We start from the raw sequence: 27,670 nt of genomic DNA, 5'->3' as shown, positions 1-27,670 counted from the left end.
CTTTAATGTGCCTGCATGCTCAGTTTCCTCCACTCTTTGGGACCCCAGAGACTGTGGCGCACCAGGCTCCTTTTTCCGTGGGATCTCCCAGACGAGAACACTGGAGTGGGTGGCCATTTCCTCCTCCAGGGAATCTTCCTGACCCAGGGATCGAACCCGAGTCTCTTGAATCTCCTTCACTGGCAGGCAGATTCTTTATCACTGTACCACCTGGGAAGCCCTGATACTTTAATGTGCACCGAGTTGCAATTCTTGATCACAAGCAAATGTGCTGTGGTTGATTATTACCGCTCAGGTTTTTTTAGGCCGACAGTATCCACTATAGAGTTCTGTTATCTAGTTCCATGTATTTTCTTTTTTAGACAGTAATACAGAAGTGCCTTTTTTATTCCAAAATCTTGTTTCCTTACATACAGGCTTTGCTGGGTCTGTTTTGATGTGTTTTTAAGCGGTTCTTCCGGCGGGCTTGGCCCATTAGTGCCCTGCGGGGAGGGGGAGGGGGAGGGGGAGGGTCTGGTCCACCCGGCAACCCCTGGACGCAGGGGAACTACATTGTCCAGAAGTCTGTGCGCGGCCTGGTGCTCAACTAGGGCTTTTCCGGGAATGTGAACTAGGCGGCGGGACTTCTGGCGTCTTTCTGGTGGTCGGCTGACCGTTTTTGCGGCTGTCTGCAGGACCCAGGGCTCTAAATCACTGGGTGGAGCCGAGTTTAAAGAAACTGGAAAGATCCCGAGGGTCGCCGTCCACATTGCACAAGAGTGAGCGTGTTGCGGAACCGCTTTCGGGGTTTTCGGCCCAGGTTTTCCCTGCTGCACCGAATGGCTCCTATGACAACCGACGCGCGGCAGGACCCGGCCCAGGTGACTGTTCGTCCCCGGATCCTCAAGCCCCCATGAGGGTCACCTACTCAGGGCACCGCGGTTCAGTCCCCTGAGTGCAGAACTTTAGGCGTGCGTGTGTGGCGGTCCCATTTCTGACACGCTGTGTGATGAAATGTGGCGTGTTAAAGGCCGTGGGCCCGGCGCGTGCCGCTCCTTGGAGGCGCACACGAACCGGAGCATTAGGGAAACTTGGGGTTGGAGTCCTGTCTGCAGGGACGGGACATTAAGGAGGAGTCAACCAGTCAGCTGGGCCGACAGTCCGCATTCTGGGAACCACGGAGGGCTGTGAACAAGTCAGGAAGATGCTCCAGTTTTAAAGTATTTCAGAGGAGAACTGACTGGGGAAGGGGTGATGAGGTGGAGACTGGAAGAGGCTTCTGCGTTAGAGCCCAGAGATTCGAGTGGTTTCCGGACGACACTAGTGACTTTGGAAGTGGCCGACCTGAAACAATTCGACTGCCCTCATTTCTTTTGTAAAGTTGTCTCCCCTCTCAGGAGCATCAGGGATTTGCAGTCGGGGTGTGCAGCTATTACGGCAGGCAGGTCACTGGGTATGAGCAGAGAAATGGGGGCAGGGGCAGGGGATGCGAAGGCAGAGGAAAGCAGGAACCTCCAGACTGATAGGAAATCAGAGATCTTGGGTGGTAAGTGTCTGGGTAGCAGACAAAGAAAGGAGGAGAAAGGTGGGAATCTCCTGTGTCCAAAGGTAACTTTTGCTCATGATGTCCTCAATACAGTAAGATTAGCCGCACAGATTTAGAAGCACCCATCAGGCACGGACGTCATAACACTTCTGATCGAAGCTAAGCAAGGACAAAAATCCCTTCTCCCCTTGGAAAATACAGCTGGATTAAAATCAAGGAATCTGACACCCAGACTTCTCCTTCTTCGTGAGCATTCCGCCTCTTCATTTCTATCCCGCTCATAACTGCCTTGCCTGAGAAACCTGGGACGCCAGGTTTTCAACTCTCTCTCCTCTCCCGCTGAGAGCATAACCTTGTTAAATAGACTCTCACTTCGCTTTCTTAACCTCTCCACTTTGTCTCCAAATTCTTTCGCAGTGAAGAAAGAACTTTAAATTCAAGGGCAATACAACCGTCCGAGCTAACACTTTGTGTAGATTAAAGAAGGAAGTTAGATGGGCTGTAGCCACCAGTGAGTCCATGGCTTTTCATTGTCTGAGACATTTTCAGGAAAGGAGAGACCCTTCTTTTTTTTGAATACCATTACTGTGTCAGGTCAGTAAGGGCTCCCACGTCCAGCTGGCCAACCCTAATTGAGGTTTGTGTTTATTAATTTTTTTTTCAAATGTTTTATTTTGTATTGAGATATAAACAATTAACAATGTTGTATGTTTATTAATTTTTAATAAATGAATTAAATAAAAAGAATATGAATGACATTAATGGTTATATTAAATATAACCATTATATTATTTATATATATATAAGGAACAACAGACTGGTTCAAAACAGGAAAAGCAGTACATCAAGGCTGTATATTGTCACCCTGCTTATTTAACTTACATGCAGAGTACATCATGAGAAATCCTGGGCTGGAAGAAGCACAAGCTGGAGTCAAGATTGCCGGGAGAAATATCAATAACCTCAGATATGCAGATGACACCACCCTTATGGCAGAAAGTGAAGAGGAACTAAAAAGCCTCTTGATGGAAGTGAAAGAGGAGAGTGAAAAAACTTGGCTTAAAGCTCAACATTCAGAAAACTAAGATCATGGCATCTGGTCCCATCACTTCATGGGAAATAGATGGAGAAACAGTGGAAACAGTGTCAGACTTTATGTTAGGGGGCTCCAAAATCACTGCAGATGGTGATTGCAGCCATGAAATTAAAAGATGCTTACTCCTTGGAAGGAAAGTTATGACCAACCTAGATTGTATATTGAAAAGCAGAGATATTACTTTGCCAACAAAGGTCCGTCTAGTCAAGGCTATGGTTTTTCCTGTGGTCATGTATGGATGTGAGAGTTGGACTGTGAAGAAGGCTGAGTGCCGAAAAATTGATGCTTTTAAACTGTGGTGTTGGAGAAGACTCTTGAGAGTCCCTTGGACTGCAAGGAGATCCAACCAGTCCATCCTAAAGGAGATCAGTCCTGGGTGTTCATTGGAAGGACTGATGCTGAAGCTGAAACTCCAATACTTTGGCCACCTCATGCGAAGAGTTGACTCATTGGAAAAGACTCTGATGCTGGGAGGGATTGGGGGCAAGAGGTAAAGGGGACGACAGAGGATGAGATGGCTGGATGGCATCACCGACTCAATGGACATGAGTTTGAGTGAACTCCGGGAGTTGGTGATGGACAGGGAGGCCTGGCGTGCTGCGATTCATGGGGCTGCAAAGAGTCTGACATGACTGAGTGACTGAACTGAACTGAACTGAAGGAATATAAATAATTGTATTATAAAACCTTAAAGACAATTGGCAGGATTTCCTGGTGCCGTAAATGTGGCTCTGAGTAAAGGACAGTAAAGGTTTTCTTTTGGCTGAGCATCTGTAAGACCTGAGACCACACTGATGTGAGAAGTTGGCTTTAGGGAGATAGTAAAAGTTGAATTCGGTATGTGCTGTTTCTTAGATTCCAAAGTTGAGGTGACACAGGGGTTGCTGAAATTTATAGTTTAGAATGGAGGGAGGAGGTCACTGGCTGAAGGATGCCCAGGTAGTGTCGGCCTAAGTGCTGGACTCCAGCCGTGTCTGGATCTCAAATTTAGGAGGGAAAGTCTTGTCACTTCTCAATGAAAGGGGACCTGAGATGAAAGAGAGAGTGGGACTTCCTGAGGCTGCCGGATGGGAGGGTCCTGTGGCTCCAGCGCTTTCTGGGGGAAGCAGTAAGGAACCTTGACTGGGGTGGAGATGGGGAAGGAGCAGGGTGCTTGTGTACACGGACTGCTGGGAACACTCAGCCAACTGTCTATTCCTTGTGGTGCCAGAAAAACTGGACCATACTGACCAGTGAGTCAAGCTCAGGTTCAGTCAAAGCACAGATGCCTCAGCTCTTCCAGGAAACCACAAGGTTAAAAACGTATAGACTTCACAAGTTAACCTTGTATAAGCAGATAATAACTGCTGAAAACGACGGTCTATGTCTGTGCATAATCTTACATACGTGTTTAATGTCGTTTTTGTCTTGGGCTCTTCACATAGATCTCTGAAGCCCTTGGAATTTCCTAGGAGTTCAGGACTTTTTTTGTTATTCACAAGTAGCCCCCTTTTCACACAGGAGTTTTTATGATGAGATGACTTAGGGTGGGTCTCCTAGGCAGCCTCAGCATGGTACCAGTCACCAGAAAAACCAAGCAATTAGTGTAAACCCCCACCCTGGGGCCTCACAAGGATCAGAAGGAAACTAGATTAGGTATAAAAACTGCTGAAGAGTGAGATGAAGTTTCCTTCAGATTGGTGAACACATTGAAATGGTGGAGGTCCTAGGATGGTGGCATGTACTGAAAGGACCTGGAAACCCCCTGCTTCCCATCACACCCCGTGCGCCCCCCCCACCTTCCCCACCTAGCCTTCTCTTCCATTGTGCTGTTTCTAAGTTGTATCCATTACAGTGAGCCAGAAGAAAGGAAAGTGATTTCTTTACTTTCGTGGGTCATTTTATCAAATTATCAAAACTGAGGAGGGGTTCATGGAAATCCCTGAATTTGTAGGCAAGTGGAACGGAAGTATTGGTAGCGTGGGAACCAGAGATCAGAACTGGCCTCTCTAAAAAGGGATAGGCCAGTGAGACTGAGCCCTTAAACCTTTAAATTTTGTCCCTAATCTCTGGATGCCAGAATACGGTTAATGTAGGGCACCCAGTTGGTTTCATGGAATCTGATCATTGGTGGTAGAAAAGATATCATATATCACCAACTATAGTTGGTGTCAGATAGGAAATCATAGAAGGAATCACAGAAACTTCAAGGTGTTGATTAAATGTCACATTTATATACTGACTTAAAAGACATGTAAGAAGTATCAAATTTTCAAAAACATTTGTGGATGTGGTAATCCTGTGTTCTGTTATAGCTCAGTGATAGCCCCAGACATACAGTAATAATGCATTTGATGCCTACAGTAACATCATGAGATGGGCACCATAAATGTTGCCATTTTACACATGAAGACACTGAAACTGAAGGAAGTTGAATCTTTGTCGAAGGCTATCTGAGTTGTCAGGTTATTGCTCTGAAGCCTGAGGGTGTAGGGTCAGAGGTTAGCCTGAAGTGACTCGTCTCCAGGAAAGGAAAGGGAGGACACGGCTCCGCCTTTCCATCCTCACCAAGATGACCCTGATCTCAGATCCTCCCTCTTTTCACAGGTTCCCAGGTAGCAGCAGCGTTTATGGTCGCTGGACAGGTAAGTGGAAGAAGCCGCAGTACCTTCCTAGACGTCATCCCACCCCTGGTCCTAACACACAGATACAGGAGACACAGTTGTCCTGGGGTTGTTGGGCCTTAGTTCTGGCCCTGGGTCACCTCAGGCACAGGACCCTCTTTAGACAGGCCAGTTCTGATCTCTGGTTCCCAGGCTACCAGTACTTCTGTCCCACTTGCCTACAAATTCAGAGATTCCCATGAACCCCCTCCTCAGTTTTGATAGTTGTACTGAGGTGGTCTCCTGTGTCCAGTGGAGAAGGTGAGGTGGTGAGATGTTCCTGGGACAGGAGCCACCCTGTCCATGTGCCTGGAGGTGAGACCAAGTCCAGTGTGCCCAGGAAACTGCAGGACCCAGAATGTGGGTGGATAAAGACAGAGCAGAGCCTTTCCTAGGGTGGCAGTCTGAGGAGCTGGATGATTTTCTGCTGTGCAGGGTGAGAGACAGTCGTCTGACGTGACACCACGACGTTTGCCTTTAGGTGAGAGTAGGGACACTGTGTCTGAGATGGGAAGTGAGAAGTGGGAGTGACGGGACTTCCTTGGTGGTCCAGAGGCCAAGACTCTGCGCTCCCAATGTAGGGGGCCCAGGGTTCGATCCCTGGTCAGGGAACTAGATCCCACGTGCCACAAAAAAGTAGGTGCAGCCAAAAAAAGTAGGAGTGACGAGCAGGACTGTCCAGAATTAGGTATCCCCGTGCTGACTCTGAGATGTGGCAGGGGTGCCTCACGGGAGGTGTCAGGTGTACAACTAGACACACATCTGGAGATCAGGTGGGGGCGGGGTCCAGGTGTGAAGATACTCCTGAGCAGGGGGACAGCAGGTGGACCATGTCAGATTCAGGTCCTCAGATCACGGTGTTGGTGCCATGAAGCCTGGGAGGGTGGGGAGGGTGTTTTGGTTACAGAGGCCGCTGTGAACTCATGTCCCCCTCCTGACAGGGCCCTGTGACCTTTGAAGATGTGGCGGTGTCCTTCTTCCAGGAGGAGTGGGGGCTCCTCGGCGAGGCTCAGAGACTCCTGTACTATGACGTCGTGCTGGAGAACCTGTCCCTGATAGCCTCCCTGGGTAAGAACTGCGTCCGCACACACTGCCTGTGCTGGACTCGGCCCTGCTCTCTGCTTGGCTCACTCCAGCCTTCCTAGCTTAGGCCATGGACACTGCTTCCTTCCCTGGCTTCCTGGCATTTGAGCTGTGCCCCGCTCCTCATAGATGTTCAGTCTGTGTCACATGCCCTGAAGCCTTTCACAGAAGGGTTTGTTCTTGGAGGCTTGTTCCCTGCTTGTCCACTTCTCCTTTGCTTTGCCAATACTTGGTGTATTGACTGTTGTGCTGGGTGGAAGATCTGTGTCTCAGGTTCTAACCTATTTTTGTGCAGCACCTGCCTCAGTGATAACAGACACTTACGTGGTCAGCATTTGTGGTCAACACTAGGTTTTTTTTTTTAAGACTCTCCTCGAGGTTCTCCTAATAATAAATATTTTTCCTGAAGTCTGTCATTGTTTGGGTCACTCCGGGCTGGTGTCTTTGACTGCCCAGTTTGATCTGGTAGGTTAATCAGGCCTTTGATCTGGTAGGTTCCACCCTCACCCATCCTGAGCTGAGGGGCAGAGGCAGCCCTGGGTGCCTGACGAAGTAGACATCTTTCTGGTCATAGGAAGAGGGTTGACAGGATCCAGGTCCTGGTGAGCAGGAGCTGTAGGAAGGCATGATGTCACTGATGAGTTCTAATCCTGCAGGGACAGGTCTTTCCTCCACGACTGTGTTAGTTTTTAGCTTATCCTGGCTGAACCTCACTTCTGTCTTCTTCCCCGTTTTGACACTTCCCCCGTTTGTCTATTTCTACTGTGAGTTCATACCGCTGTCCTTTTCTGCCCCAGTGTCACCTGCATCTCTCCTTTCCCTCTCTCCCTGCAATCTTCGCCAATGGAAGGCTGTTCTTTTTTCTAGTTTTTTTGTTTGTTCACTTGTGGTTGCCACACTGGTGGCATGTGGGATCTTAGTTCCCCAACCAGAGATAGAATCCCCTCCCACCCCACATTGGATGGTGGATTCTTTACCACCGAATCATTGGGGAAGTCCCAGTAGTTGATTCTTTTTTAATTTTAATTGGAAGATATTACTTTACAATATTGTGATGCCTCCGCCATACATCAACATGAGTCGGCAATAGGCATGCATACGTCCCCTCCTTCTTGAACACCCCCTCCCACCTTCCTCCCCACCCCATCCCTCCAGGTTGTCACAGAGCACCGGCTTTGGGTTCCCTGTGTCATACAGCAAACTTCCATTGGCCATCTGTTTTACATATGGTAATGTATATGTTTCAATGCTATTCTCTCACGTCATCCCACTCTCTCCTTCTTCCACTGTTTCCAAATGTCTGCTGTTTATGTCTCTGTCTATTTTGCTACCCTGCACTGTTTACAATAGCTAGCATGTGGGACAACCTAGATGTCCATTGGCAGATGAATGGATAAGGAAGTTGTGGTACATACATACAATGGAATACTACTCACCTATAAAAAGGAACATACTTGAATTAGTTCTAATGAGGTGGATGAACCTGGAGCCTATTACACAGAGTGAAATAAGTCAGAAAGAGAAAAACAAATGTCATATTAGTGTGTGTGTATATATATATATATTTGAAATCTACAGTACCAGTAATCCATTCTTAATGTATCTTGGGAGGTACACATTCTTATATACTCCTCAAACACTGAGTAGTAAGGTGTGAATGCATTTTCTGGAAGTGGGGCACATTCTGCCTAGTACACTTGTCACCACCCCAAAATCCTGCTGAACACCTGCAGAAGAGTGGGTAGTTCCAGGCCTCTCCTCTTAGCACAGCACCATATCCCGGCATCCTGTCTTTTTCCCTATTCTCTGATCACAGAGGCCTAGTATTCACAGTAGCCCCTTCTGCCACCTGTCTGCCTCCCTTGTTTGAATCATTTGCCATGGGCTTACTCTCTGATATGTCATAAAGAAATCTGTAATGGGTTTCTGTCCGACAAAAGTCTCCACGCACTTTATCAGTACTTTTTGCTTTCCTTTCAGGTTGTTGGCAGGGAGGAGAAGCTGAGAAAGCCATTTCTAAACAGTGTGTTTCTGTAGAGCAAGTGACACGAGACAGAAATCCACAGCCAGACCCTTCTATCTTGAAGACTCTCGCTTCCAGTATGTGTGCCCTGGTAGAGAAAGATGTTCTGTACCTGGCTGACCCTGTGTTCAGGTGCAGAGAGATTGAGAAGACTTTCCTGGGGAGCCTGGGCTTTCTCCAGTACCATTCTTCCCATGATGGAGAGCATCCATGCAGAAGCAGGCAGAGGAGAGAGGTCTCTTACTCTGGGCAAGGACATTACAAGTGCAGCGAATGTGGCAAAGCCTTCAGTAAGAAGTACAAATTCACGGAGCACTGGAGAGTTCACACTGGAGAAAAACCTTATTTGTGCAATGACTGCGGGAAGTTCTTTAGACAGAGCTCCAGTCTTATTCACCATCGGAAAGTTCACACAGGAGAAAGGCCTTATGAGTGCTGTAACTGTGGGAAAGTCTTTGTCCACAAATATAAACTTTTTGAACACCAGAGAACTCACACTGGAAAAAGACCCTATGAGTGTAATGAATGTGGGAAAGCCTTCATTTGCAAGGATGCACTTGTCCAGCATCAAAAAATCCACACTGGAGAGAATCCTCATAAGTGCAGTGAGTGTGGGAAGTGCTTCCTGTACAGAAATAACCTTCTTGCTCACCAAAGGATCCATACTGGAGAAAAGCCTTATGCGTGTAGCAAATGTGGTAAGTCTTTCATCTTCAAAATAAGGCTGCTTTATCACCAGCGAGTCCACACTGGAGAAAAACCTTTTATGTGCAGTGAATGTGGGAAGCCCTTCACTTACAAAACAAGTCTTGTTGTCCACCAGAGAATTCATACTAGATGAAAGCCTCATGAGCATAGTTCTTTGTAGGCAGCTCCAGGTTCATAAAAAACAGGAAAGTTCACACTTGGGAAGTGCCCTTCTGAACTTGGGCTTGCCTTCATTCAAGTTAACATCTGGTAGCACAGCTTCTGTGTTGTAGAGTAGGTGGATGTGCAACTTTTGTGGAGTCACTCAACCTTTTCTAAAGTGGTTAAATCTTTTTACAGTCTCACTGGAAGCACTGAAATCCGAGTTTCTGTTCTTTCCATTCTTGGCAACACTTGGTGTGTTTGGGCTTTCTCATTTCTATGATGTCATAGCTGTGTCCAGTGATTTGAAGTAGCATTTTCCTAATGACATGATGCTGAGTCATTTTCCATGTGTTAATTTTCACCCATATATCATTGGAAATTGCTGTTCATATGATTTACCCTCTTAATTACTGACTTGATGTTTCTTCATGGATTATTGATTAAGGTACTCTGCTGGAAATATTTACCAGCATTCCTCCAGAGACTTGGTCATCTCAGTTCAGTCACATTTCCAGAGAAAGAGTTTTGTTTTATTTTGTTTATTTATTTGGCCATGCTGCTGGACATGAGGGATCTTAGTTCCCCAACCAAGGATCAAACCTGTGCCTCCAGCAGTGGGAGCATAGAGAATTCCCTGATGCTTTAATTTTAGTGTAGTTTAATTTGTCCATTTATTCGTTTACTGATTATTCTTTTGGTGTTGTAAATAAGAAATATTTCCCAAATTTAAAGACAGAATTTTTCCTATATTTCCTTCTGTAACTTTTAAATTTAGGTTTCTTAATGATATTAATAAGCCATCCTCAGTTGATTTGGAAAGTTATTTTTTGAAAGAATATGGATACCCAATTGCTGCAGTGATATTGATTTAAAATAGTATAGCTTATTTCTTGAATTGCTTTAGTATCTTCATGGAAGGTCAATCATGTCTATATATGTCTATTTCTGAACTTTCTCTTCAGTTGCATTTATCCACTTTATTTATGCCAATACTTTCATGTGTTGAATAATTTATTTTTAACAATAATATGTCTTGATCTCAAGGTTGTGTACTCCTTGGACTTTCTTTATCCAAGTTATTATGGCCATTCTTGGTCCTTTGCCTTTCCATAGGAAGTTTGTTTGGCTGCTCAGAATATGGGATCTTAGTTCTCTGAGGAGGAATTGAACCTGTACCCTTGGCAGTGGAAGTGCAGAGTTCTAACCACTGCATCACCAGGGAATTCCCCCATATAACGTTTAGAATCCACTTTTCAATTTGTGCATAACAAAAATTCCCGCTAGAATTTTGATTGGAATTGCATTTAATCTTCAGTATGGTGAAAGTGAAAGAGGAGAGTGAAAAAGTTGGCTTAAAGCTCAACATTCAGAAAACGAAAATCATGGCTTCTGGTCCCATCACTTCATGGCAAATAGATGGGGTAACAGTGGAAACCGTGTCAGACTTTATTTTTGGAGGCTCCAAAATCACTGCAGATGGTGATTACAGCCATGAAATTAAAAGACACTTACTCCTTGGAAGGAAAGTTACGACCAACCTAGATAGAATATTGAAAAGCAGATACGTTACTTTGCCAACAAAGGTCCATCTAGTCAAGGCTATGGTTTTTCCAGTAGTCATGTATGGATGTGAGAGTTGGACTGTGAAGAAAGCTGAGCGCCAAAGAATTGATGCTTTTGAACTGTGGTGTTGGAGAAGACTCTTGCGAGTCCCTTGGACCGCAAGGATGTCCAATCAGTCCATTCTAAAGGAGATCAGTCCTGGGTGTTCTTTGGAAAGACTGATGCTAAAGCTGAAATTCCAATACTTTGGCCATCTCGTGCGAAGAGTTGACTCAGTGGAAAAGACTTTGATGCTGGGAGGAATTGGGGGCAGGAGGAGAAGGGGACGACAGAGGATGAGATGGTTGGATGGCATCACTGACTCGATGGACATGAGTTTGAGTGAACTCTGGGAGTTGGTGATGGACAGGGAGGCCTGCTGTGCTGCAGTTCTTGGGGTCGCAAGGAGTTGGTGACTGAACTGAACTGATGGTGGCGCGGTGGTAAAGAATCTGCCTGCCAATGCAGGGGACCTAAGAGACTTGGGTTCCATCCCTGGGTTGGGAATATCCCCTGGGGTAGGAAATTGCAACCCTCTCCACTATTCTTGCCTGGGAAATCCCATGGACAGAGGAGCATTTTGCGCTACAGTACATGGGGTCACAAAGAGTCAAACGTGACTGAGCAACTGAACACACACGCACACAGAAGAAAGACTGTGTCCCAATCTATAAACATAACGTTTTATTCGGATCTTTAATTTTGTTAGCAGTGTTTTTTAGTTTTCCCTTTGTAGATCTTACATTTCCAGGTATTTTGTACATGTGATGATATTGAATGGAAAAATCTTCAATTTGTGGATTGTTCATATCTATTACACGTAGATATCAAAGTAATGATAGAAGTGATCCTTCTTGTTTTTGTGTTTTGTTTTCTTTCCTTGGTTTTTCTTTTTTTTTTAGACAGCTTGTGAAATCTCAGTTCCCCAACCAGGGATTGAACCCAGCCCACAGCAGTGAAAGTGCTAACCACTAGGCCACCAGGGACCTCCCTAGTAGTGATCTTTCTTAATCTTGTAAATAAAGAACATCCACATAAAGCTATTAGAAAGACTACCTTTGAATCATTGTTAAAATATCCGCATGAGAATAAAAGGAGGACAGTGGGTTCTAGTGTCATCCTAGAGTTCCGGTTTCATTCAATAAGGCAAAATAGTGACTGCAGCAATAGGAAAGGATGAAATAAACCACCTCAAATATGCCCTCAGTTTCCATCTTCACTAGAAGTCCAAATATGGACACTCAGTTTAGTGCCTCAACCCATCATAAACGCCTAATTTTCTCATCACCCATTTTCTGCCCTTCTTAACCTCCTTAGGACCCGTCACCATCCATTACACTATGCAGCTTAATGTCCTAGATGAGCTGCTTATTGTATTTTCCAACAAATACAGAGTAAGTTCCAGTAGGAAAATGTGTGTTTACATGTTTATACTAATGCATTCCATATTCCTAGATATATGTCTGAAACACCAACACATATTGATGTCTTGAAATAGATTAGATGAAAACACACATTTCATGTTCATTTGCACAACTGTGGATATATTTGCTTACTCTCACCCTGCTTTTTCCTGTATGTTTCTAGAAACTTGTCCATTTCTTCTAGGTTGTTGAATTTATTGGCTTATGAAGTATGTTCTTACGATTTTTTGTTTGTTTTTCTATAGTATCAGTTGTTACTTCTCCTCTTTGATTTCCTATTTTGTTTATCTGGGTTGTCTCCCTTTTCTTTTTGGTGAGCCTGACTAGAGATTTTTTATTTTGTTTACCCTTTCAAAAAATTATCTCCTGGTCTTATGAATCTTGTCTTTGAAAAAAAAAAACACACACCTGTTTTATTTATTTCTTTTACATTTATAAATTTATTCCTTCTGCTGACTTTGGGTTTTGCTCTTTTTTTTTTTTTCCTAACTGTTTTAGGTGGTTGGTTAGGTTGATCTTTTGAGATTTTGTTTGTTTCTGGAGGAACCCCTGCCTCCCTATGAGCTTCCCTCTTAGAACTGCTTTTGCTGCATTCAATAGACTTTTATAAGGCTGTGTTTTCATTGTCATTTTTCTTGAGGTATTTTCTGATTCCCTGCCTGATTTCATCCTTGACCCATAGGTTTTTTAGTAGCATTTTGCTTAGTCTCCATGTAATTGGGTTTTTGTTTTTCCTCATTTTTATTTCTGTGATTGATTTTCTGAGTTTATATTATCATGCTCTGAAAAGATGCTTTAACTTTCTGTCCTCTGAAATTTATCAAGGCTTGTTTTGTGTGGTTGTGTGTAGTCTATACTAGAGAATGTTCCATGCACACTTGAAAGGAATATATATTCTGGTTCTTTAAAAAAAAAAAAAATCCCAGGAAACGAAAGTCCAGGGCTGGACTGCTTCACAGAGGAGTTTTACTAAGTATATAAAGAAGAGCTAATACGACTTCTCAAACTGTTCCAAAAAACTAAAGAGGATGAAACACACGTAAATTTATTCTACAGTGTCATTCATTATTGTCCTGATCCCAAAACCAGTCAAAGACACTATAAAAACGAAAAAGAAAATTAAAAGTAGGGACGGGGGATGAATTCTGATCCTGAGTGGTGTTTGAGGTTGAAACCCTAGTGCATGGTTTGACTGCATGACTTGTGGTTTTGTTCTGTCTTTGAAAAACAACTCAGTTTCTTGTTAGAAACAGGCTACGGCCAGATTTAGTCTGATTCTGCAGTTATATATTTCAGGCAGTTTTCCTGGCCTTTGCTTATATTCTTATGGAAAAGAAACCTAATATCACTGACATGATTCACATGATTGATATCTTAGGTTTTGACCAAACATATTCTGCCTAAGGTTGGGTTTTGCAGAAGCAGAACCTGACACAGAGTTCAATGACATATGATTTACCTAGGGGAAATTAATATGAGAAGTTAAATGACTGAGTACAAGCAAAGGAAAAGAGCTAGCAAATCAGGTGCAGCCTGATTTGAAATCTCTTATCTGAAATCTACCTTTTGGAGATCAGGAATGTGAATGGTAAGTACCACATGTTTATTCCACCTTAAGAAAAAGGAGCATCTTTTTGTAGCTCCAGACAGTCCTTTAATATTTCCCAGATATCCTGCTGTTTATTTTTTCTAAAACATGAGATTTACCTGTAACTGCAAGAATCCAGGTATGTGACATTTTACTTGGCATTATTTCTGCACATTAATTTCTTCTCTTGGGGAGTCTGGACTGCATAGCTCTGATCATTCTTTAAAAATCAGCCCATCAAAGAATAAAACATCTCACTTGTTTTGCCAAAAGAAGAGTCAGGGCTTCCCTGGAGGCTCTGGAGTGGTAAAAATCCACCTGCCAAAAAATAAAAAAGAATCCGCCTGCCAGTGAAGGAGACATGGGTTTGATCCCTAACCTGGGAATACTCCACATGCCCATGGAGCAACTAAGCCCGTACACCACAACTGTTGGGCCTATGCTCCCCAAGAGAAGCCACTGCAATGAGAAGCCTGCACACCTCAACTAGAGAGTAGCCCCTACTCATCAAAACTAGAGAAAAGCCCACACAGCAGTGAAGACCCAGCACAGCCAAAAAAAAGTAAATAAATAAAGTCATTTTAAAAAATCAGAGTATCAGAGTCCTACATTCAAATGCCTACAGCCTGTCTCACTTGGGTGTTTGATAGATTCTAAGATAAAATATGTTCAAAAGTGAATTTTAAATATTTCTTTCTAACCTCCTCCGTCTATACCACCACCACCCTTCCCATCTCAATGACTGATAAATCTATCCTTCCAGCTTAGATAGAAACCTTGAGTCATCTTTTTTATTGTAGTGTGAGGCTGACTAGGAGGTGGGGAAGCCATGTTTTGATCTGATGACATGAAGCTGTGTAAGCACAGCCATGTGCAGATCTTCAGTAATAAAGACACTACATAATGAAAACATGTGGCATCTTAGAGTGAATTTTCATTGAATAAGGACGAATGTACAGAATGAAGTCATTGTGCATAATCTTGCTATCAGACTGAAACTGGTGAGGAATCACCTTTCACAATCTTCTCAGAAATAATTTCAAATCCTTTGGCAGATAGTATTGCCATTACACCAGATTGAAATAAAAAAACATTATGTTTATCTGAGTTCAGGAGGCCACTTTGTACACATGTCTACCACTGCAGGAAATGTCTTGCAGAAAATGCAATTTGGTAAATTTCCTTTTCAAATAGATCTCAGGTGTCATCACCACTAAAAGAAATAAACTTCCCTTGTAATGTGCAGTGAGAAATGCTATATTGACATAACAGGTGGGCTGGATAGGAATACAATCGGTGAGTATAGAGGCAGGGGAAATGTGTTTTTTGAGGGTAAGAGAGACAGCATCTTGGCCACATGATTCAAGGCTGCCTGATATCTCTGTCTTCCTGTCTATGAACTCTTTTCCCTGTGGTCCATCACTGGTGTTGGAGTTCACAGAATGACCCTCAGGCTTCTGTCTCCTTGTGTCGAAGAGCAGCAAGATAATGTTTATCAGGTCCAATCTTTGAGTGGATGCACCTTTTCTCTCTCTCTTTTCTGCTGCACCACACGTGGGATCTTAGTTCCCTGATCAGGGATACACCCGAGCCCTTTGCATTGGGAGCACAGTGGCTCAGTATTTTGGACCACCAGGGAAATCCCTGAATTTGCTTCCACTCTGCGTATCATGGTCCAGCGTATCCCTCAGAGATTTTAGCCTTATGGCACATGAAATAACATGTTTAAGAATTTTCCTTAGCTGCGGAAGATCCTACACGGAGACGGGGTGGTGGCCATTTAAGAAGACGCCAAGCGCCGCTTCTTTCCCCCCACCCTTCTCCTCCCCGCCCCCCGCCCCCCGGAGCCCGAGGATGTCATTTTCCAGGGCCCTTTACGCGGGTACTTAGAATCCTCAGCAGAAATTCCCAGAATCGCGCCCTTCAAAGTACCAGGACGGGTGGCGGTAGCCGTATTACCCAGGAGGCTCCGCGGCAAGAGGCGGTTGCTCTGGACCAATGATTGTGCAGGACCGGGATCCCGCTTGCCCTGGACCAATGATTGTGCAGGACCGGGATCCCGCGTTGCACGAGACTTCCGGTGGCGTCCGCGCTGGGGTCTCGTCGGCGCCGCCTGAGGTGTGCTTAGCTTCGCGGGCACGTCGGGGCCTGTCAGCGTACTCGAGGCTGGAGCAGAGCGAGTGGGGAAGAGCCTCCCTCCCCGCGCTGCCCAGGAGTCGAGTCGAGGGTGGGCGTGGTGGGGGTGGTGCGGCGGGGCACAGTTCAGCCCTCGGAACCCTCCATGGTTCCCCACCTTGCGTGGCCTGGGGACCCTGCGCAGGGCACCATGGCGGCCCTGGCGGCCCAGACCTACCCGGCACCGGTGAGTGGATGGCCCCTCAGGCCCTTTGAACCCCCCGCCACGTCGTCCCAGTGGCTCCATAGAGAGGAAAGGGTTGCCCAGGGTCTCTGCTTCCCCTAACTCTGGGGACTGTGGAGGCTGGTCTGTCAGGCCCAGCCGAGTGTCCTAAATCCAGGCCGGGGTTGATATGGACGGGTTCCCAGTGCAGTTGATCTGTGCAGGGGTGTCCCAAGCACATGAACCACTAGATGAAAGTGCTGGAGGTGAGGCTGAGCGGCGTTAAGTTGTGACTCGCATAGCCCATTGGAAACCGTGGAGAAAGGTCTGGAGTGGCGGACGGAAGAAAGGGTCCACTTCTTAGGTTGGTGGGCACCATGGAGGATTTGGAGGCAAGGAGGGAAGGAAGCTGATCCAGATTTTAATAGGTTTCCTCTACATGTCGAGTGGAGTCGCCAGTGAAGGAGAGGGCTCCCTGTAACCCCCACACATACGTGGAGCCCTCTGTGCCATCCTCCATATGTGTATTGCAGGTGTGCAGAACGAACTTTAGAGCCCGTATCCTGGGTTCAGCTCCAGGGTCTGTCCCTGCCCACTAACGGGGAGTGTTGCTAGGTCCTGACTCTCCACAGTTTCCTGTGCTGTGAAATGGGGTTAATCCCAGCATATTCTTCCTGGGTTCTGGTGAGAGATGAGTAGGGCAGGGTGTGAAAAGCACTGACGGCAGCACAGTGCACTCAGAGACGCCCAGGAAATGCTAGTTGTGGCTCTTCCATTACTCTGATTTCTAGGGTTGAACGAAGTCTTTTCCCCTAGGCTTGTCCTAACGGCAGTACTGAAGAGATGGGCTGTCTCAGACCTTCTCTGTCCCTGGACACCTGAATGGAGCGCTTTGAGGAAAGCGCTCAAGCAACAGGATTGAGACTTCAGTGTGTGTTGTGTCCGTGCCCTTCCCAGGGCTGTGACCTTGAGCAGGTCTCATCACTGCCCTTGTCTCCCATACCTTGGGGTTAATGAGGGTATTGACATTTCCTTCTCCTGGCTTACGGTGATCAGAGAGGGTGTTCCCCAGGATCCAGCCAGGTAGCATCGCTCCATACACTTCAGGAGCAGAGCCCCTTGTCCTGAGATGATCTTAGGGACACCCTCCCCCCCGGGGAATCAGGTCTTGGGGTTCCCCTGGTCTCAGGCCTGTGTCCAGGTGAGGCCTACAGGAAGGAGAGCCTGGGGACAGATGCACAGTGTGTGCAGTATTTTTAGAGTCAGGATGCTCAGTCATGTCAGACCTCGTTCACTCCTGTGTCCCCATGGACTGCAGGCCGCCAGACACCTCTGTCCATGGCATTCTCCAGGCAAGAATACTGGGATGGGGTGCCATTTCCCACCCCAGGGGATCTTCTCGACCCAGGGTTTGAACTTGCATCTTGCATCTCCTGCATTGGCAGGCAGGTTCTTTACCACTAGCACCACCTCACTGCTCCTCTGCCAGGAGGACCCTGGGGTGGGCTGAGAGCCAGGAAGGTCACTGGATTCATCTTGGCAGCTGCCATCTGTTTATGCAAAACTAGATTGCCATTTTCAGCAGCAAATTCATCCTTCTATTAAAGACATTTCCTTTTATGTGAAAAGTGAGTTGATTAAAGATAGGGTGATGGTGCCTTGTGGGAGCCTTTGAATGTCAACACACAGCAGGCCCCAGAATTCTCTCCAGCGTGTGACACTGTTTGCTCTTGTCACAGCTCCAGTCACCACCAGGAATTGTCTTGTGTATTTGCTTTTTGTTTGTGTGGCCCCCTCATCAGAGAGGGCTTTTCACATTTGCTCCCAATCTGTGTGCATCCTTGATCCCTGATATGTCAATTGGTAAAGAATCCGCCTGCGATGCAGGAGATCCCGGTTCGATTCCTGGGTTGGGAAGATTCCCCTAGAGAAGGGATAGGCTACCCACTCCAGTATTCTTGGGCTTCCCTTGTGACTCAGCTGGTAAAGAATCTGCCCGCAATGCAGGAGACCTGGGTTCGATCTCTGGGTTGGGAAGATCCCCTGGAGAAGGGAAAGGCTACCCGCTCCAGTATTCTGGCCTGGAGAATTCCATGGACTGTATAGTCCAAGGAGTTGCTAAGAGTCGGACATGACTGAGCGACTTTCACTTTCACTTTCACTTTCTCTAATCTTCCCACTCTGTTTTCTTTCTCTTTTTAATAATTTTATTTATTTATTTATTTTTGGCTGTTCTGGGCCTTTGTTGCTGCACAGGCTCTTTCTGCTTGCGGTGAGCCGGGGCTACTCCTTTTCGTGGTGTGCGGGCTTCTTATTGCAAATGCTTCTCTCGTTGCAGAGTCCGGGCTCCAGGCACTGGGACTTCTGTAGTTTAAGCACATGAGCTCAGTAGTTGCAGCTCCTGGGCTCTAGAGCATAGACTGAGTGTGACGCCTGGGCTTAGTTGTTCTGAGGCATGTGGGATCCTCTTAGACCAGGGATCGAACGGGTGTCTCCCGCATTGGCAGGCGGATTTTTTACCACTGAACCATGAGGGAAGCCACCCCTCTGCCCCCCACTCTGTTTTCTCATCACCAGAATCCTTAGAGCCAGCTGATGTTGTCTTGCTCATTCATTCAGTTGCTTATTGAGGATCCGTGAACCCGTTTGCTGCTTTATCCCTGGGCCTAGAACAGGGCCGGCCCTATATGTAACGGGCTCACTAGCTGCTTGTGAGCTAGTGGGCGCTCATGACACTTGGAATCAGTTCAGACCCCAGCACGGCCCCCTGCAGCTGTCCCTCTGACTCCCTCTGTGTGGACTGTGTATCCCCTTCCCCTCCCACCCTTCCCCAGCTCACTGCCCTCCAGCTGCACCATCCTCCACTTGCCCAACTCTTACCGACTTCCCAGCCTTTGCCCTTGCAGTCCTCCTCACTCAGGATGGTCCCCAGTTCATCCCTGTGCATTGTTCAGATCTTTGCTCAAATAACACCTCTTCTTTGAAGCAGTTCCTGATCTTTCTAATTCCAGGTAAAGTACCGCCTGCACCCATTTGCTTGGGATCTGGCTTTTTTGTGCAGAGCTGTGTGCTGGTTGAGATTTTCCAGGGCCTTAGAGGGGCAAAGAGGAGAAATAATCGTAAAAAGCAATGGTCATAGCGGGCTTTCATGGGGCCCTTGGTTTGCTCTGAGGGACTTTTGTTACCTTTCATCTCCTTCAATCCCCACCTCTTCAAAATTAGGTTCTGTTATTTTACAGAATGCTTTATAGTAGAGAAACTTGAGGCTCAGAAGTGTTGTTACCTGCACCAGGTTACACAGTTCTCAAGTTAGTTGAAACTCACACCTTGTCCATCCGCCACCAGAACCTGTGTTCCCAACTACAGCAGGCTGGAAAGGCCTGAGGCAAACACCTGAAATAAACAGGCTCTGATCCCATCCAACAGCCCCAAAGCACATGATGCTACTCTGTCTGACTTGCCAGGCACCAGTGACCCTCAAGGATGTGGTTGGGACCTTCACCCGGCAGGAGTGGAAATTACTGGACCCGACTCAGAGAACCCTGTACCAGGAGGTGGTGCTGGAGACCTCCGGGCTCCTGGCCTCACTGGGTAAGTTTCTCCTCACCTCCGTGGTGGCAGGGGTGGGATTTCTGCAGCCTCCTTCTGGGTTCCATCCTCTCAAGGCCTGGATGGTGGGGCCACCCGCCCCCCTCCTCCCCCAACCCATCTTCCTCGCCATGTTCTGGGCTTGCTTCCTCCCAACTGCTCTCCCTTTGTCTCCAACATGGATAGTTGAGCAAGAAGCCTGGTCCTCCTGGCGGGAGGAAGTGGGGTTCCTGGGAGCAGGGTGTCCTGAGGACCTGTCCCCAGGACCTGGGAGAATCCGCAGGCAGATGCGCACCCTGGCTCTGGGTCTCACCCTGGCTTCTCTCCGTGAGTCTGCTTGGGTCACTGTCTTTTCACAACAGCTTTGGGTAGGAATGGCCACCTCAGTCCTTCTCTCTGAGACCCCCAGACTTCTTATCTCTATATTTTCCAGCATGTCTATGTCATGCCCTTTCTGTGAAGGTGTTTTTGTGATAGGAAGTGACCTCTTGCCCCAGCACTCAGCAGGGCCTCAGCCTGAGGCCCCTGTAAAAGATTCCCCTGATAGGGATCTGACTGACCCAACCTGGCTGGGTCAGGTGGCCCCAGGCCTGATCCCAGAGACCTGATTTGAACTGGCCTGTGGTGAGAATCTGGCATCACCTGGTGAGACACATGGACTTAGATTAATCAGAGAACATCTGTGGGGAAAGTGGGTGTCTTTTCCAGGGGTCCCGTGGCTGCACGTGAGCAGGTTTTGGATTCTGTAGGATGGAGGCTGTTGTGTAGACATTGCCCAAGGCTGGTGTTTGTGCCTTGGTTTCAGGACCCAGGGCAGCATTTTTTTTCGTGCATGGGAGCACTATTATTCTGAAATCTTCCCTATCCTAAAAATCACACTCTATAGAGAGAGTCTTCATAGTCTTTACAAAACACCTTTGTTCTGTATGTCCACAAACAGGGTATCCCATTTCTAAACCAGAACTGACCTGCCTGTTGCATCCTGGACGAGAGCTACGGATGGTGAAGAGAGCTCTTTCCCCAAGCACTTCCTCAGGTGGATTGCCAAGATCCAGGCAGTGGTGGTCACTGCAGACTGGGAGGGACTGTTGCCTGTGAAATTCTGGGGAAGCTTCTTATTGAGACCTCTCTGGGGACACAAGTTACACCCAGGTTGAAAAGGCCAGAACCAGCTTCGAACGATCATTGGATCCCTTGTGCAGCCGTGCCTAGTTCTATCCCTCACATACCCCGCATCATTCCTGACTGCATCGCCTTCCTGAACTTCACCCCGGTCCACCTCTCTCACCATCTCTCGTCTGCATGATACTGCACGCCCGTGATCTCTGCACTTCTGCTGTGTCTCCACACCAGCTCCCCCAGCCACTCACCTCACCTCAAACCCTCACCACTCTCCACCTGCTGAAGCCTCAGCCTGTGAGAAAATTCATGTTGGAAAGAAAGACTGCTTGCTTCTCTTTCCCTTCACTCAGTCCTTTCAGACTCATCTGCATCTGATTGCCACTTGAAGCCTTTCTTCTCACCTCCCTCTGTCCCTCTCATGACAAATTCCTGCATTAGAAGCATCTCCCACCTTGGGCGTTCCTATCATCTCTTATTCCCAATCCCTGAGACCCCCAATCCCTGAGCTCTAGAATGGCCTCTGATCAGTGTGACTGTCTGTACAACCAGCTTCTCCGAGGCTGTTTGTAGAAGAAAGGTCTACACTAGACTTCCATTCATCCCCCTTATTCTTTTTGTTTTTTTTGTAAGCTGAAGTGTAATTTACACAGATCAGTGTTCATGACTCTTAAGGGCTTAGCTTGATGAATTTTGACACATGACTAAATCCAAATAACTACCATCAGGTCAAGATCCTGACCTTAGGAGGCTCCTGCAAGCCTTCTTAGTCCATACAACTTCTTACAAACATAACCACCAGTAGAAGGAGTTTTTACTATTCACAAGTGGGTAAAACAGAACTTCCTAGTGTGTTTTCTGCTTATCTCCTATTGATCATCAGAATGTTTCTGAGATTCATTCAGTTCAGTTCAGTCACTTAGTCATGTCTTGACTCTTTGGAACCCCATGGACTGCAGCATGCCAGGCCTCCCTGTCCATCACCAACGCCCAGAGTTTACTCAAACTCATGTCCATCGAGTTGATGATAGCATCCAACCATCTCATCCTCTGTCATCCCCTTCTCCCACCTTCAATCTTTCCCAGCATCAGGGTCTTTTCAAATCAGTCAATTCCTCACATCAGGTGGCCAAAGTATTAGAGTTTCAGCTTCAGCATCAGTTCTTCCAGTGAATATTCAGGACTGATTTCCTTTAGGATGGACTGGTTAGATCTCCTTGCAGTCCAAGGGACTCTCAAGAGTCTTCTCCAATACCACAATTCAAAAGCATCAATTTTTGGTGCTAAGCTTTCTTTATAGTCCAACTCTCACATGCATACATGACCACTGGAAAACCATAGCCTTGGCCAGATGGACTTTTGTTGGCAAAGTAATGTCTCTGCTTTTTAATATGCTGTCTAGGTTGGTCATAACTTCTTCCAAGGAGCAAGCATCTTTTAATTTCATGGCTGCAGTCATGGCTGCGGTGGTTTTGGAGCCCCAAAAATAAAGTCTGACACTGTTTCCACTGTTTCCCCATCTATTTCCCATGAAGTGATGGGACCAGGTGCCATGATTGTAGTTTTCTGAATGTTGAGCTTTAAGCCAACTTTTTCACTCTCCTCTTTCACTTTTATCAAGAGGATAATTCTCTTTAATTCTTTTTCACTTTCTGCCATAAGGGTAGTGTCATCTGCATATCTGAGGTTATTGATATTTCTCCCAGCAGTCTTGATTCCATCTTGTGCTTCTTCCAGTCCAGCGTTTCTCATGATGTACTCTGCATGTAAGTGAAATAAGCAGGGTGACAATATGTTAGGTCCACCTACTCCTTTCCCAGTTTGGAACCAGTCTGTTGTTCTGTGTCCAGTTCTAACTGTTGCTTCCTGACCTGCATACAGATTTCTCAAGAGGCCAGTCAGATGGCCTGGTATTCCCATCTCTCTCAGAATTTTCCAGAGTTTGTTGTGATCCACACAATCAAAGGCTCTGGCATAGTCAATAAAGCAGAAATAGATGTTTTTTTGGAACTCTCTTGATTTTTTGATGATCCAGCAGATGTTGGAAATTTCATCTCTGGTTCCTCTGCCTTTTCTAAAACCAGCTTGAACATCTGGAAGTTCACGGTTCACGTACTGTTGAAGCCCGGCTTGGAGAATTTTGAGCATTACTTTACTAGCGTGTGAAATGAGTACAATTGTGGAGTCATTTGAGCATTCTTTGGCATTGCCTTTCTTTGGGACTGGAATGAAAACTGACCTTTTCCAGTCCGGTGGCCGCTGCTGAGTTTTCCAAATTTGCTGGCATATTGAGTGCAGCACTTTCACATCATCATCTTTTAGGATTTGAAATAGCTCAACTGGAATTTCATCACCTCCACTAGCTTTGTTTGTAGTGATGCTTCCTAAGGCCCACTTGACTTCGGGTTTCAGGATGTCTGGCTCTAGGTGAGTGATCATACCATCGTGATTATCTGGGCCATGAAGATCTTTTTTGTACAGTTCTTCTGTGTATTCTTGCCACCTCTTCTTAATATCTTCTGCTTCTGTTAGGTCCATAACATTTCTGTCCTTTATTGTGCCTATCTTCCCTGGTGGCTCAGACGGTAAAAGCATCTGCCTGCAATGTGGGAGACCTGGGTTCAATCCCTGGGTCGGGAAAATCCCCTGGAGAACGAAATGGCAACCCACTCCAGTATTATTGCCTGGAGAATCCCATGGACGGAGGAGCCTGATGGGTTACAGTCCACGGTGTTGCAAAGAGTTGGACACAACTGAGCAACTTCACTTTTTCTCTCTTTGCATGAAATGTTCCCTCAGTATCTCTAATTTTCTTGAAGAGATCGCTAGTCTTTCCCATTCTATTGTTTTCATCTATTTCTTTGCACTGATCACTGAGGAAGGCTTTCTTATCTCTCCTTGCTGTTCTTTGGAACTCTGCATTCAAATGGGTATATTTTTCCTTTTCTTCTTTGCCTTTAGCTTCTCTTCTTGTCACAGCTATTTGTAAGCCCTCCTCAGACAGCCATTTTGCTTTTTTGCATTTCTTTTTCTTGGGGATGATCTTGATCCCTGTCTCCTGTACAATGTCACAAACCTCCGTCCATAGTTCATCAGGCACTCTGTCTATCAGATCTAATCCCTTGAATCTATTTGTCACTTCCACTGTATAATCATAAGGGATTTGATTTAGGTTAAATCATATTCATTCATGGGGTTGCACTTGCTTGGAGTGTGATGCTTTCATACTGTATAATATCTCATTGTAGCAATATGTTGCAGTTTCTGTTATTTATCCTCCTGTTGATGAACATCAGTAGTTGTCATTCAGTCGCTCAGTCGTGTCTGACCCTTGAAACCCCATGGACTGCAGCACACCAGGCTCCTCTGTCCTGCAGTGTCTCCCGGAGTTTGTTCAGATTCATGTCCGTTGAAGCCGTGGTGCTGTCTAACCATCTCATCCTCTGCTGCCCCATTCTCCCATTGCCTTCAGTCTTTCCCAATAGCAGGGTCTTTTTCAATGAGTTGGCTCTTCGCATCAGGTGACCAAAGCATTTTTTTGGACATTATGAACATAACTCCTGTGAGCAGTTATGTTGGGCATATACCCAGAATTGGATTGACTCAGACATGGGATAGGTGTATATTTAACTTGAAGAAAAAGCACCCAACAGTTTCCAGTGTGGTTGACCTTCTGGCACTCCTGGCAGCCACATGTGAGTCCCACTGTTCCCCGCTCTGTCAGTGCTCGCTGTTCTCTCATCACTCTGCGGCACTTCAGATGAGGTTCTCAGGACCGCATACCTCCAGCCAAACCACAGCAGGGTATCAGGGGTCCACATTTCCGTCTTCCTTTTCCTGCTTGCTTGGTGATTTTGTTTCTTCTGTGTTGGCATTACTAATAGGCCTCATTTGTATATTGGAATGCCTTCAGGTGACAAAGCAAAAACCAAGACCACAGAGACTACTGCTTCTCAGCAAGCCTTGTTCAAGGGACGCTTACTTCAGAGGGCACTGACTCAGGAAGGCTGCAGTGTTTCTCCGTTGGGGCAAGCTCGGGAACCGGAAGGAGCGTCAGAAAAGCAGGGAGGGCATTTGAAGACAGCAACAGTCCTTCGCAAGGAAACCCTCCCTGGAAACAGGATCCCTGAATGTGGTGATCTGGGGAGAGGCAACAGTCTGGGGTCAAAAGATTTACAAGATCAAGTCTCCTCAGAAGATGCTCCTCATGCACGTGAGTCACATGGATCAAGAGCAGACCCACTGTCTCACGGAGGGAAGAATTCCTACAAATGCAAGGAATGTGGGAAAGGGTTTGTCGAGAATCGCTTCCTTCTTCGACATCAGCGGATTCACACTAGAGTAAAACTCTATAAATGCAGAAAATGTAGCAAGACGTTTCTCAAGAAAGCAGACCTCACTCTACACTACAGCATTCACACTAGGGAGAAACTCTACGAGTGCAGTGAGTGTGGGAGAGCCTTCAGCCGCAAGTCTCACCTCACGGAGCACCAGCGGATTCACACTGGAGAGAAGCCTTTCGTGTGCGCTGAGTGTGGCAAAGCCTTCAGCCACAGGTCACACCTCACGGGGCACCAGCGGAGTCACACTGGAGAGAAGCCATATGTGTGCAGTGAGTGTGGAAAGGCCTTCGCCCACCACTCTGACTTCATTCGGCATAATAGAACCCACACTGGGGAAAAACCCTTTGAGTGCAAAGAGTGTGGGAAAGCCTTTAGTGACAGCTTTTCTGTAACTCGCCACATGAGATGTCACTCTAGGGAGAAGCCCTATGAGTGCAGTGAGTGTGGAAAAACCTACAGCTACAGCTCAACCCTCACCACCCATCAAAAGATTCATAGTGGAGTGAAATCCTACACATGTCTGAGATGTGGCAAAGCCTTTTACAAGAAGGCTGGGCTCAGTCAGCATCAGAAAACTCATATCGGGAAGACTTCTTTAAAGTAACTATTGTGGTGAATAGTTTGGCCAGAGGAAAAATGTTCTTTGGCATCTGAGACTATGTACCCAAGTGATACCCTATGTCCCCTCATGTGCTCAGTTTTGCTGTGATTGTGTGTTACCTTTAGCTGTAGCTGAGCCCTTTCACTGAGGAGATCATGTCCCAAGACGTGACGTGGTTCTCAGCAGAAGGATTTTCTTTTTACACCTCAAAGTTGCTTGTTACATGGCCCATGAAGAGACCTGGAACTCAGTTTGTCCCAACACAGGAGTTACGTGCATCCCCATGGATGAAGGACCCCTTTCCCTAATGGCCTGTGTCACCCCATCTAATTTTCTGTGTATAGAGGGGTCCACTGTGCTCTTGCTGGTTTGATGGGCAGGAGTTGTGAGAACCTCATCTTTCATCCCTGTTGCTCCACACAGTGTCCTGGGTTATGGAGATACATGGGTGACTGTGACATGAGTCTTGTGACTCACGTCTAGAATGGGAAACCGACATAACACACAGGTGAGGTACGCCAGTGTTGTTGCTGTGATAGTAACATGCCTGCAATCCCCATTCAGCATAATGAAGAACAAGGTCAAAACTTTGGCATGGAGGCCAGATGTGATCAGGAGGAGCGGTCCAGTGGCTGCGAGCTTGGACTCTGCGGACAGTTGGGATGCCAACGTTCCTGAGCTGTGCCTATCACCATCTGGATGACCTTAGTCATGACACTTCCCCACAAGTCTGTCTGCATGTGTGTGAAAGTAGAAAGATGTCTGTTAATCTGTAATGCATGGGAAAAGGAACAGAAGGTATACAGGACTGTGAGGGACAGAGGAGCCTCAGCCGTGTTTGAAGATGAAGAAGAGCGCTCCTTGCAAAGGGGACAGCATGTGCCAAGATCCTGAGGCAGGCCAGAGCTGGGACTGCCAGAGGAGACAGCTGAAGACCAGTGGGTCCAGAGGAAGCAGGTGGTGGGCCGTGAGACGGAGGGGCAGGGCATCATGAGAAATGTGGGTTGTATTGCAGCTGCTCTGGGAGCTGAGGAAGGGACTCACAGGACAGCAGGATGATGTCATTTGTCTCTAAGCCGCCCTGTGCCTGCTGTGTGGAGCACAGACTGAGGAGGATAAAGAACTGATGTTGGAGAGAGGGGGGAGGCCACTACAGTCCAGGAGGATGTTGACAGTGGACTGGCCCAGGATGGTGGCTTAAGAGGTGACCTGGGACGTGTTCGGAGGCAGAGTTGATGGGACGTGTGTGGTTTTGATGTTGGGGTGAGTCTCCGGGAACGACTTTGCCCCTCAGCCCTGACAGAGCCCTCTGCATCCATAGGAAACGTGACCCATGGCTTGACAGTGTGTTCCAGTTTCTTAGTCACAAGTGTCACAGTTCCCAGTTCCACAAGTGTGGTGAGTGAGGCTGAAGGTCCTTTTCTGGGACACACAAAAGTCAGAAAGACTTCTTGTAGGTCATCCTGGTAGTTTGGGCAGCTGAATTTTCCATGAGCTTATTTCTCTGATCCAGGAAGGGTCCCGGCCCTGCCCAGACTATATGACTTCAGGCAGGAGGGTGAGGAGAGCAGTGATGAGATCTCCGCCACTTGGCCCACCGTTCTCAGCTGTGCTACTCAGCGGTGCTCATAACTCAGACCAACTCAGGGAACTTTTGGGTTCTTGGTTTTCTCCCTTGTAAACTTGGAGTTGGATTAACCATTGGAACCTTCATTATTTATGAAACAAGTGTGTTGACCAGCATGCCTCACCGGGTTGTTGTGCAGGTTAAAGGATAGTGTTGTAAAGAGCCTGTCATATGGCTGGGTATGTGGATGTGCTTAAAAGTTGGCTGCTGTTACTCACA

At 46.7% G+C, this 27,670-nt stretch overlaps 1 protein-coding gene across 1 annotated transcript; it reads left to right on the top strand.

Moving 5' to 3' along the window:
* The first annotated feature begins 5,230 nt into the window (after nt 1-5,230).
* LOC138096980 (zinc finger protein 773-like) lies at nt 5,231-27,456 on the top strand. The gene is made up of 8 exons (XM_068993196.1): nt 5,231-5,245; nt 6,205-6,331; nt 12,141-12,217; nt 15,846-15,953; nt 16,156-16,197; nt 19,638-19,764; nt 25,136-25,660; nt 27,338-27,456. Exons 1-8 carry the CDS (start codon nt 5,231-5,233, stop codon nt 27,454-27,456), a joined length of 1,140 nt encoding a protein of 379 aa, XP_068849297.1.
* Nucleotides 27,457-27,670: the final 214 nt, after the last annotated feature.

This window comes from Capricornis sumatraensis, chromosome 20 (genome assembly GCF_032405125.1).
Source record: "Capricornis sumatraensis isolate serow.1 chromosome 20, serow.2, whole genome shotgun sequence".
Classification (NCBI taxonomy): domain Eukaryota; kingdom Metazoa; phylum Chordata; class Mammalia; order Artiodactyla; family Bovidae; genus Capricornis; species Capricornis sumatraensis.
The sequence above is the reverse complement of the archived record's forward strand: the minus strand, read 5'-3'. Positions and strand labels throughout refer to the sequence as shown.

Excerpts from the sequence above, each read along its gene's own strand:
- LOC138096980 (XM_068993196.1), top strand. Across the intron at positions 6,332-12,140 it reads GTCCCTGATAGCCTCCCTGG|GACCCGTCACCATCCATTAC; the intron begins GTAAGAACTGCG and ends TAACCTCCTTAG. Across the intron at positions 25,661-27,337 it reads GGAGAAGCCCTATGAGTGCA|GAAGGGTCCCGGCCCTGCCC; the intron begins GTGAGTGTGGAA and ends TCTCTGATCCAG.